At 41.8% G+C, this 12,294-nt stretch overlaps 1 protein-coding gene across 4 annotated transcripts in view; it reads left to right on the forward strand.

Moving 5' to 3' along the window:
- Positions 1-12,294, forward strand: part of DNAJB6 (DnaJ heat shock protein family (Hsp40) member B6) — a 58,401-nt gene continuing 46,107 nt past the window's right edge. For 3 of the 4 annotated variants that reach the window (XM_064703902.1, XM_064703905.1, XM_064703904.1), the window contains exons 1-3: positions 1-124; positions 8,834-8,942; positions 9,653-9,762. In XM_064703902.1, the coding sequence (XP_064559972.1) occupies positions 8,878-8,942; positions 9,653-9,762 (175 nt within the window). In that variant the 5' untranslated portion in view covers positions 1-124; positions 8,834-8,877. Of the gene's footprint in view, positions 125-939; positions 1,111-8,833; positions 8,943-9,652; positions 9,763-12,294 lie in introns of those variants that run through there. The other variant, XM_064703903.1, reaches the window with a different exon arrangement.

The raw sequence follows: 12,294 nt of genomic DNA on the forward strand, positions 1-12,294 counted from the left end.
CCGGAAGCGGCGGGGCGGAAGTGACGACGCGCGCTGGCGGCGCTTCCTGTTTGCGGCCGCTGCCGTTTGTCCCGGCGGGAGGGAAGCGGCGGGAGCGGCGGCCGCGCTGAGCAGACACCGGCGGGTGAGTGCGGGGCGGACGGGCCCGAGGCCGCCCGGCCGCGGCCGTGCGGGAGGCAGGGGCAGCGGGGAGCGGGCGCTTGGCCGGGCCGCGGTGCTCGGCAGCGGCGTCCCTGGTAGCGGGGCCTCGCGGCCGGCGCAGGCCCCGCACTGCTGGATCGGCCCCGGCTGCCGTGCGGGCTCTGCCCGGCCTTGGCGGGACTCGGGGATCGCAGCGAGCTCGGGGAGGGAGCGGCTGCCCTGGGCTCCCCCGGCACTCGGAGCGGGACAAACCCCGAGACGTTCGGTGCCAGCCCGCGCTGCCGCCTGCTCGCCGCGAGGCAGAAAATAAATTCCGGCTTTCCATTCCTTGCTCACAGTGGTGTCAGTTCCCAGGGGATGAGGCCGAGCCTCGTTTCGTTAAGCAGACCTTCTCCTTAAAGCGCTTTTTGTCGCGGGGTACTGCCTAGGCGGCTTGCGAGCGGTGCTGCGTTCTCCTTTTCTACAGTCCCTGAAAGGAGAGCGGGGTGAGCTGCGGGCCGTGAGAGCCCGCAGTGAGAGCACCACAGGAATGGCCTTGAGATGAGACGGGGGAGATTCAGATTAGATAATGTATTAGATGTTTGAGTAGATAATGTGTTAGATATTTCGCGTTTAGGGTGGTCAGGCATTGGAATAGGTTGCCTAGGGCGGCGGTGGAGTCACCATCCCCGGAGGTGTTCGGGAGCGCCTGGATGTGGCGCTGGCTGGGTTAGTGATTAAGGGACAGTGGCGGTCGCTGCTGGGGATGTTTGGGATGGATGATCTCAGCGGCATTTTCCGCCCCTGATGATCCTAAGCCAAACGCGCTGTGTTTCCCCCGATGGAAGCAGTTCAGATGCGTTCGCTCAGTGTTTACTGCTCGGGGTAGGGGCAGCAGGGAGGTTTGTTGTGGGTGAGGTCGGCAGAGGTCGGGTGTTTTGAGTTCGCTGTTGCCAGGTTCCGAGCCGAGTTGAAAGCTGACACTGCCAGGTAAGGAACGCTGTTTGTCCTCAGTGTTTGTTGCGCTTCGGAGGGGGCTGTGGGCTGGGTTTACAACTCGGCGTTCTTGTTTGCACCAACACTTTGTGTTGTGTTGCTGCCTGAGCTCTCCTTGGCTGCTCAAAACGTGTGCTTCAGCCGTGCTAACAAAGGTGTTAGAAATAATTCTAAATACTGAACAAATCAGTTCTAAATTGTAATAATTATAAACTGCTACTTATTTAGACGCGGTAACATGAAAGCTGGGTTTATAATGTTCAAATGGTTAGGCTTGTGTCACTGCATAGTCAGTGATCAAAGTCAAGAGTTTTTAGGGTATAAAGTGTCAAAAAGTGATAAGAACAAGGTGCTGACACAAAGGGAACAGCTGGGATGAAGAAAGGCTCTGCCTCTCCGGTCCTGCAGCAGAGGTTGCACTCACTGCTGCCTGCTGACCTTAATTTTTGTTTACTCTTCAGAGATCCTTGTACTCCAGTTAGGGATTTTATGTTCAGCTGGCGATCAAGAGCCTAGTAGTGAAAATACCATTTAGTTTGATGGATTATGTTGTCAAAGAAGATTTGTTTAGACCAATGAGTAAATGTATTTGTTTGGACCAGTGAGTAAATGTATTTACAGATCTTGTCTCTGTGATTACTTTTTTATTGCAAACAACCAGAATTTTACCTATTGCACAACACTGTTCTAACTTTGTGTACTCCCCTCGGCGCCTGTGCTGACTTCTCAGTGGAGAATAACAGTGTGTTGAAAATGGAAGTTAAATTAGTATTAAATTTTCTTAAATAATCTCTATTGGAGTAGAAGTTTAAATTGCTGCTTTTATTGGCAGCACTGTTTAGACTGCAGTGCTACTAATAATGTAAACTAAATCTGTAAACTGCAGAGTTCCATCGAGCTTGTCTTTTAAGTACTTGTGCTTTCAAACTAGAGCAGATTCTTACCCAGGCAGCTTCTCTCTCTGGTATATTCTCTGTCCTTCCCAGATCGATGCAGTTTGCTCATTTATCTTGGCTGGGTTTGGGAAGAAGGCAGGAAGGGCTTTACTTCTGTGAAGTTTTAGTTAGAGGGCTAACGAGTTTTGCTACTGATGTTTTTAAATAGATAAATAGATTTCTTTACCGACTGTGTTCTTGCTTTTATCCATTAGAAGTTTTGGAATGTATGCGGGGAGAGGGAATAACTTATGTTAAATCATAATTATCTTATGTAGGATACAGGAGCTCCTAACAGTACCCGAGATATAAATACCAGGTTTTTGGTTTGTTCTGCCCCTGTGCCGAGCTCGGTGGCGCAGTGAGCTCTGTGAGCGGAGCTTGCGTGGGCCGGGGGCGGTGACTGCGGTGTCCCCGGGCCGGAGCTGCCGCGGCCTGGCCGGGAACGGGCGGCGATGTCAGCGCGGGGGCCGGGCCCGCTGGGGCCGCTGCCGGGACGGGACAGGACAGGAGAGCACAGCACAGCACAGGACCGGAGGCTCTCCAGCCTCCCAGAGCGCATCCACCGCTTCTGAGCCGTGCAGTCAGGCTCGCTTTGAAGGGAACTCGTTGCTGTAATTTTCGACTTAGCTCTGTGAGGTTTATGTTTAAGCATTGTGCTCCTTAAGTAGGAAGTGCTCCATTTCTCTAATAGCATTTGTAAAAGAACCTCAGTTGTGTCCTGGAAACATTTAATGACAAAGCTTTTCCTTTGTCTTATTCAAGCAATGGAAGGATTAGTGAGAAATTACTTAGCTTTGTCAAAACTTGTTGGATCTTGCATATGATGATTGTATCTTTCAAGATAGATTTAAAATAAAATTATATTTGAGGGTGTTAGTAGTTTAAATTCTATTTTCTTTTGTATGAAATACATTTGAATGGATGTTAGATTTTCCTTACTTTAGACTTAATGAAATCATTCTGCTTTATTTATTTAAGTGCTAGGGAAGAAATAATTCATGCATATGCATTTCACTCCTACAGTTTCTAGTTGTAGGTTTTATGTTTTCTCTTTGTTCTGAATACTGAAATCCCCCTGGTATTAGTGAGGACTCAGTACTTAACAAGGATCTTAAAGGCCATATAGTAAGTCTGAAGCCATTCATAGCTACATTGCAGCTATTTTTTATTAAAACTTTAATTTTTCTGATTAGAAATTTTTTTCTCTCTTAAAATGTAGTCTGAATCTGTGACAGCCTATCAAAAGTTGCTGTTTTCTTTAATGAAGCTTTTTTTTCCTTTTTCTTTGGCTTAAGTAAAGTTATCATGACTCAAAAACACTTCAGGGGAAATGTGTAGAAACTTTGAACTATTTTCTTTTCCCTAAAGGATCATCTGTTTGCATGTGATTATTTGCCTAAAACTTTCTGGGCCATGTCTTTCAGTTGAGGCTTTCACTGTTTTTAATTGCTTACTCATAGACATATCATATATTTTTTAAAATAAGGTTTTATTATACTTTGTATAAAATAGCCTTTTATGGTGAGTTTTAGGAGAGTGACAGTGTTCCAGATATTTGGGACACAATTCCAAATTTGGACACCTGAGTTGTTTTGGAAAAGTGCTGCTTTGCTTTAAGGGAAGATCATGAATAAGTCCCCCTTTATCAGAGATGAGATGGATAAGCAGGAGAGTCTCAGCCAAGGGGGTGAGGGTGGCCTGTTGACTGATCAACATCCTTCCCTGGTTTTTGTTAGCCAGCTTACATTTCTTTCACAGATGAAGATTTTGGTATTTCTTCTGTTTCCATTTTTGGTTGGTTCACTCTTTTTTAATGGTTTTTCACTTGTTGCCCTGTTCAGGCTTTCCATGTGCCAGGCAGCAGTGCAGAGCAGGTCTGTAGTTCCTGCCAGAATTGTCTTGCTGCCCTTGGGGAGCAGAGCAGGGGACAGGACTCTGCAGCTTCCTGCCTCGAGGGGTGAGGGTGTCCTGGTCAGGGGCCTCTTGTCTGGCTGTGGTGGAGTTTTGTTGTTGCTGGCTTTTCCACAATGGAACACGAGCTGCAAGGTAAAGCAGCCAGCCCAGCTGCCTTCTCCCTGGTGAACTGGTATAATAATAACAACAACTGTATCCAAATCCACTCTGCTGTCTGACATACAGGCAGGATGTTTGCTGTAAACATGAGATTAAACTAAGCTTTTTGGAATGTGCATTTTATTAAATTCATCTCCTGAGGATACTGAGGGAGTATTAAAATAATGAGCATAAACATGGCTATTTAAGTACATCGTATTAATTTAAATTATATGGTAAATTGACATTTTTCCATGAAACAATAAATTTCAAGAGCCTGTGAAGTTAAACTGTGACAGTTTTTCTAAGCTTAGGTAAGTAAAAGCTAAAAGTATTGAAGTTGTTAATATGCTTTAGTCTGCTCTGTGTATGTATAAGTGGGAGGAAAAAATTAATGCTGGTGCCTTGTTTAAATGTGTTTGTCAGGTTTATTAATCACAAAACGTACACAGGTTTTCTTACTCTGTGTTCTTGTACTCATAGGTAACTTTATTTGTTCCTTAGCATTCTTACTCTTAAAAAATGCTCTGGTAAACTTTGTGTTGGCACAGTGGATTTTTGTGAGTTCACCCTTCAGAGCAGGGTGTTTGTTCCTGCAGAGCTGACACCAATCCTTCAGTTAACTCCATGGAAAGCAGCAGGTGCTGGCACCTGGGTGCTGTGGGGCCTGCAGAGGATGTTGATGAGTGCCTGCTGTGTGAGCTTTGTGAATCAGGAGTTTGGAACTCCATCCTGCTCTCCAGGTGACTGCTGCAGTCACTGAGCTCGAGCTGTTCTGGCATCTTTGAGGACTCTCTGTGCTGCCCCTTGCTTCATGGCCAGAAATAGATAACTTTTTCTGACTGAGCTGACTGCAAAGGTCGCATGCCCCTTGCTGTCTGAATTCCCTCCTGGCTGCTCTGAAGAATTTCTTGTTTGGATGCTTTCCCCCATTCCCTGTTTAGTTTGGGGTGCTGCTTTGTCATCCCTGCTGCTTGTTTGTCTGGTTACTTGCTTTTCTCTGGCATCTGATCTTATCAAAGTTTGGAGTTCTCTACATATCTGCCTTCTGTAATGCTTCTCATGCTTTTTATGTAGCTGAGGACTGTGCTGTAAAGAGTTTATGGGCCAGGTTCTGGGTAACTCAGGCTGAGCTGTGTGGGGAGGGCCTGAGCCTGGTCCTGTGTCCGTGTAGTTCAGGGCCACTGTAAACCAGAGCAAAGCTGCCTTCCCTGTGATGCCTGAGAAATCTATAAGCTATGGAAACCTTTGGTTCACTTCAGCATTTGCCTGTTTGATTTTCATGCCCCAAAGAAGGAGTTGGAGTAGCTGATAGCACACTGTAAACATAGTGCAGTTCCCAGCTCAGGGAACTACAGATTTTTGTGAGCAAACACAAAGGCCATGAAACATCATCTTTCAGCTGGTTTATTTTTTTTTTTTTTGGCTTGTATTTTCTTCTGAAATTTTGAAGATTTTCTGTGGATGGAGGCAGGAAATCAGCTAATGTGGGCTGGTTTCTTCCTTGCTTTAGAAAAACTCTCAAGTGCCTATTAATGAGCCTTGCTTGTATATTTGGAGACAAATTATTTGACAGATTGCGTGTTTGGAGAAGATTTTTGTCATGTCATTGTGATTAGGACAGTTGGGTGGTTTCTTGCAGAGAGGTGTATGGTTTGCATCTTTGAAACATTTAGGCATTTTCACCATGCACATTCCTGCTAGCCTTAGAAGTACTGATTTATTTCTTTTTAATTGGCCATCTTCTATTTTCTAAGTCAATGGTGATCCATATTCTGCTTTATTATAAGCTGAGGGTGGCTGTTCTCTTGAGTGAGTGTTTTAAATAATTCTGTCCTGAAAAGATTGCAGATAGAGGTCTTTTCTAGTTTGTGAATATTGTTGGATATTTTGGGGGAGGGGGGTTTTGTGGGTGTGCATGGAGTTTTTTTGGTCAGTCTTGGTGGCTGTTGAGGGGCTAAATACTGGCTGACATTTTTTTTCTTTAGCTGGACAAAAGAAGCTGCAGATGAGTTTTTTTCTTCTAAATATTTTTAAAACCTTTTTACATACAAAAAGTTCCTATGATAACTGAAGTTTCAGCAGTACAGCTTATACTTTATGATAACTAGTAGATAGAAATAACAGGATATTAGAGATGAATGCTTCCTGTCACCTGACTTGGGTGACACTTTGATTAGGAGAAGGAGAATATTAAGAAAATATTAAGAATTTGTTTCTTTAGAAGGTTTCTGGCTGTTTTAATTCCAGACTTTATGCTAATGACAAGTAAAAACTGAGCAATAGCACTCACTAAAGACAGAATATGCAATCCCCAGACATTTCTTTGAAACAAATAATTTCTCCATCTTGAAGGAGTAGCTTTTTAGGGTCAGAGTCATCTGTTAAGAGGTGATCATGCTTCTGCTTGGTTTTTTTTGTCCCAACTTCAGGTTTCTATTATCTGGGATATATGGTGTTTATATTGAGTCTGAACTTCACAGATCTGTAGCATTGCTTTTAAACAAGCAGGAAAGTTAAAAAAAAAAATACTGTGTTGAAAACAATATAACTACCTGTGTGCACAAAGTTCTCTAGGGAAAGATATAATTTATTTGTTACATCTTAGTTGCTTTTCCTGCATGCTTTTTCTAGTTAGAAGCTTGAGTTTTAAGTTTTCCCTCTAAGATAGGTACCAGAATTGAGAGGAGAGCTAATGAAGGTCTTGTATAAGAAAAGGAGAATATGGAAAGACGTTTAGTGTTATGGTGTATGCTCCTGTCCTGAGGCTTTTTGCTGGTTGCTTGCTAGTTTTAGGCTTGTTAGGAGGGACTCTGACCTTTAGTCTTAAGCTTGACTCACGCTGGATTCCCCCGATTTCTTTGCAGTCTGTACATTCTGTGTGTGCTGTTCCTCATAAGGCTGTGGGATTTGATAACAAACTTACCCACCCTGACTCTGCTCCTCGCCTCTGTGTTCACAGAGCTGTTCCAATTGTTGTGTGGGAAACAGCAAAGCTAGAGAGGCCAGTTGATAGCAAATATCCTGGGATATTTTTGGTAATCTGTATGTTTACATATTGAACACTGCCATTAGTACATTATTATTATTGGCATTCTTAATTTTAGTGCACGTCCCCCAACTTCCTTTGGTGTTGGTCACAGTATTAACTATACCCTTATGTTTTTTTTTGATGTGGAGATTTCTTCAAAGGGCTATTTACTTGCTACATTTTAATTTTGTGTTTGTGGGACTGTATAGTTAAGGGGATTGCTAAAACCACCCAAGTTTTAAACACCTGGGTCCTCCAGTACATTTGCTTCTGTAAGTGGTTTGGAGAGGGGAGGAAGCGTGGCAGGGTATCCCTTAAACTGGTTCTGCCATTTGAGGAAATGTGTGTGTAACCATAATCCATAATTAAAGGTAATTAAGCTTTAACCTACAGCAGGAACATATTTTGAAGATGTACCAATTTATTTTGAAAGGAAGTATTTTTTCAGTGTTTGTATCCCAGGATGTTGAAAGATACTTGTAAAAGTAGTACAATGAATTAATTTTAGAATATTTCACTAGGCTACATCATGCTTGGTTTTCTTGGGAAAAAGGAAACTGAGACTGCCTGGGCTAAAATGAAAAACACTGAATGACTTGAGGGGGGGAAAGGTTATTTCAATGAATTTTTGTTCTTGATGCACAAGATAAGAAAATGTGACTAATGCATTGCTGTTCTGAGTGTATTTGGGTGATTTTCCCCGCAACAAGTTGATAACTACTGGAAAAGGGTCACTGTTTATTGTTCCTTAAATTGAAACAAGCCAGCAGGGGTAGGATGGAAGGGGGATTGGAAGTTTTGCCAGAATGGAGATTTTTTAATGGTGGAGAGAAAGACAGCATTGCATGAAGACATGAAACATTCTTGAAACTTTTTAGGAAGGTTCTTTCATCTTAGTGGTCATTTAGTTGGAGTAATGGTCAGTGAAACTGTTCCTTGTAATTATTCTCCAATGTTGACAAGAAACTGTTAATATTTAAATTGCTTTTTTAACTTCTGGGTTTCTCAGGACTCTTGTGATAACTGTTCTTTTATACTAACAAACAGTGCCTCTGCACTTGAGTTGGTTGGTTACCTTGCAGTTGGAGCAATCGTGCTGGTTATGTTCTTATCTTGAGAAGTGTAAAGGAGGCAAATGATATTCAGTAGTTTAGGCAACATGCACGTTTTTGTCAAAGTCTGAGTACAAGAAAGGCTTATTGGACTCAATAAGAGATTGAGTTTTAAATTTCCAGGCCCTGCACAAACATTGCTTTTCCGGAGGGAGCATGTCAGTGGAAGTAATGTTCTGAAGAACAGATGTGAAAGATGGGTCCCTTTGTTTATGCCCATATGTGCTTTAGACATGACAGGTGTCACAGATAACAGGTGAACTTTTGCATTCAGAGTTATTAATATCTACATCAAAACTGTAATCCAGATACCCTTCTTAAAATACTCATGTTTCAGGAACTGCTGTATCTCTGTGTGTTTGTGTACTGTGTTTCAGTGGGATTAAAGAACATAAAAATCTGAATTAAAGTAATTGTTTGATCTGTTGACCTAAAGTGAAGCAGTTTTATTTTCAATTTGGAACATTTGAACTTTGTCTTTCTTGGGTCAGGTTTGATACAAGGCAGTCCCAGGCTCCTACCTGACTTTCATGGAGTAGCAGTACTGGACAAGCTTCATTTACAAGTTGTTGTTGTTGTTACAGGACTGGAAAGACTCAGCTGTTGTTACCACAAGAACTCCTGAAACATGGTGGATTATTATGAAGTTCTGGGAGTGCAGAAGCATGCCTCAGCAGAGGATATCAAAAAAGCGTGAGTGTCACTGGTGGGGATGTTTTGGATTTTAAGGGACAGATATAATTACATGGCTTTTGTAGTCACACTTTGTTGTCTTCCTGTGTTCTTTTGCAAATTCCTCCATGTGCTGCTTTATCAACTCAAATGTCTGATCTGTGGTCTTGGATGATTGCAAAGCACATCAACCTGGGGGCAAGCTTAGCTTTGCCTCTCTAAGAAAGAAGTTATGAACACTTTGCCTGAAGTGTTTCGTTGGAGGATAGGAATTGTGTGCAGCTGGCAAAGAAGGCATTAATGTTAGGATGTCACAATCAGTGTGTTCTTGGAGCTTTATCAACTTCTAATGTACCAGATTCCTCTTGATGCTTCCCTTGGTTGGTTGTAGTACTGAATAATTACAGAGCTCTAAGGAGAAGCCCACAGCAGAGATACTTTGTTGGAATGTTTTTCCTAGGTCTCATAGATGTTAATCATCAGAAATGCACAAGAGTAATTTCAGAATAAGTAAGGAACCTCAAACCTACTTTCTAATTTAAAACATATCTGAGTAGGTGGTTCTTTGTGTACCTGCAGGTTGCTCCCAGTATCTTGATGCAATATACAAAGCACCAGGAATTTCTTATTTTGATCCTTGACAACCTGTTTAACCTGACAACATTATGTTTATTTGTATAGCATATTCTGTTATTTCAGAGTAAAATATCCTTTGTTTTCCTTCCACTCAGGTACCGTAAGTTGGCACTGAAATGGCACCCTGATAAAAACCCAGACAATAAGGATGAGGCAGAACGGCAGTTTAAGCAAGTAGCTGAGGCCTACGAAGTCTTGTCAGATGGTAGGTATCTCCAAAGGGCTCTTGAACTGCCTGTCTGTTCTGGAGATCAGGCTGAAAATGTTCATCTGTGGTGCTTTGAAGGGATATTGTTATTTTGGTTCCCCATCCAACTTGACCGCTTCCTTTTCAAAGGCAAGGAAAGAGAAAGATGCTTGCAGATAAGGCAGAATAAGCAGAAATTTTGAAACAAAAATTTCAGGATCTCCCTAGATACATAACCACTAGAAACTGAAATTCAGTATCTGCTAGAAATTTCTGCAGAACTTCTGTGAATCCCAAGATTAATTTTATCTTAGCAGGTGAGGCCAGTGTTACTGTCAGTATAGAGGTATTGTGTTTATCCTTGAAAGTCAGACCAGACCAAGTCTGAAGTATCCACTGTTGGGCCTACAGCTTCTAGTTTTTGTAACAGTAAACTAGTCTTGAGAAAACCCAAGCATACTGTAAACCTTGCTGAAAGTTTGGATTTCATTTGAGTGAGTTCTGTAATTTCAGTCAACTGTGATACTAAAGATAATGTTTATTTTGAATTGTTCTGAAAGAGGTGTTTAGCCTGACCCATGTAGTGCAGGAATGCAGTTTACAGTTCACCCATGTCTTTCTGCTTGAAGAGTATCATTAACTTTTGCCAGTGTTCTGACAAAAGCAGCCTGAATCATAACAAAGTGATTTAAGCTTCTTTGATTATTTTCCTCTGTAATTGACTGCAGCTGTCTATATGCTATTTCTGAAGTGTCCTTGATTTCACCTGAGACAGTGAGCATGGGAAAGCTATATTTAAAGCTCTAGCAGCATCTAGATTACCTCTCAGAGTTCAGCCTGATTTAGTGAGCTGCAGTCTTGTACACTGTGTTTCTTTGCTTGGTTTTGATAGTTAATTAACAGGGGAGAAAAAGAACTTAATTTATCATTAGTTCATTGTATACTTGTCTTTTAGAGTACTTTATGCTTCTTAAGCTAATATTTTTGAGCAGGATAAAAATAGGATATTGGTCTGGTTGTTAAACAGATCTCTAAGTTCTTTGGAAACAGTACAGTGCTAGAATTTTAGAACAGCTTCTAAAAGTGCTGCCAGTTTTTGGATCTATGCCAAATCCTAAGTTACTGATGTCTTAACAATCATTTGTGCAGCAGGGATAGCAGAATCTTCAGCCCAGTGGTTGAGAGGCAGTCAAATGTTCTGCAAACTTAATGAAATTTTCTGACACCATTACAGGCTTGAATGATGACAGATTTTTGGCAGAAGAATAGTTTTGTAAGGGATTACATAAGCAAAAAAAATACTGAAATTGGGTGATCATTGAACACACTTCCCTTGTGGGAAACCTTGTGGTTTCAAAAATGGAACATTTTTCAAGATGAATTCTGTTTTTTGTGAGCCCTCAGGGCCTATTTGCTGTTTCCTGCCCATGACAGTTTATCTACCTTGCTGCTTTCTTCTTCATAATTGGATGGGTAGGTTAACCTCCCTTCTTTAAAAACTGCTGTCTAGAAAGGCAATACAGATAATATATCAAGCTTTGGGGATTTGTCTGCATGTGAACCTATTGCAAGCTATTATTTGAGATGATAACCATTATATAAAATTTTAATTCCTGTTAGTCAGAAGTATTTTACTTTCCAATATCTGTTTGAGGTAACTGCATGTTCTTTCAGTGATGCTGTTTAAATTTTAAAAACATCTTTCACTGAAGAGATTCCACTGGGAAAAGCATAATAATATTAAGAGAATAAAATCAAATGCCCTGATTGGTTTTTGACTGGTACTTCCCCAACAGTGCAGGCGAAGGGAGCTGTCTGTCTGCCTCTTTAAGGTCTTCAGGTTCCCTTCCAGTACCAAAGTGCCATCTGATCTTGTGCAATAATGTGGAGTTCATTTTTCTCTCCTTTCTCATGAATACTGGCTGGTTTACAGTGAAATTAATAGTCATTCCATGCCTTCTAAAATAATAGAGAGCAAATAGTTTGAGTCACATCCTTCCTTGGCATTTTGGAACATCATTCTCCATTCCATATCCCACAATTAAGCCAGCAAAAATGGTTATAATTAATTTTAGGGGTTTTGCAGTCACTCTTATAAACACTGGTCTTTGTTCTCTTAACTCTCCCACAATGGGCTTGGTCTTGTGCAAGAAAAGGAGAAGAGGCAATGGTCAGGGTTGGCAAGTGGGAGAGGAGGAAGGGAGTGCTTGAGCACTGGAACTGCTCTCCAGAGAGCCTGTAGGATCTTCTCTCAGAAACTGATGTGATCACAGCTTTGTTCAGGCAAGATGTGGCCAACTTCACAGTTGGACCTGTGTGGAGGAGCAGGTTGAGGTCCTCAGGTTCTTCACAGCCTTAAAGCTTTTCATGGTAGCTGTCCAAAGAAGAAATCTGCCATATTCTTCTTAAAGGCAAATTTCTATATGAAGTTTGTCCTTAAACAGAACTTTTTCTGATACATCAGGACTGGACCTCCTACAGCTTACTGGTCTTAAGTTTGAAGTTCAGTAGCTCTTCTTTCTGAAGTAAATTGCTTTGGCAGTTCTTGTT

This window comes from Zonotrichia leucophrys, chromosome 2, assembly GCF_028769735.1.
Source record: "Zonotrichia leucophrys gambelii isolate GWCS_2022_RI chromosome 2, RI_Zleu_2.0, whole genome shotgun sequence".
Lineage (NCBI taxonomy): Eukaryota > Metazoa > Chordata > Aves > Passeriformes > Passerellidae > Zonotrichia > Zonotrichia leucophrys.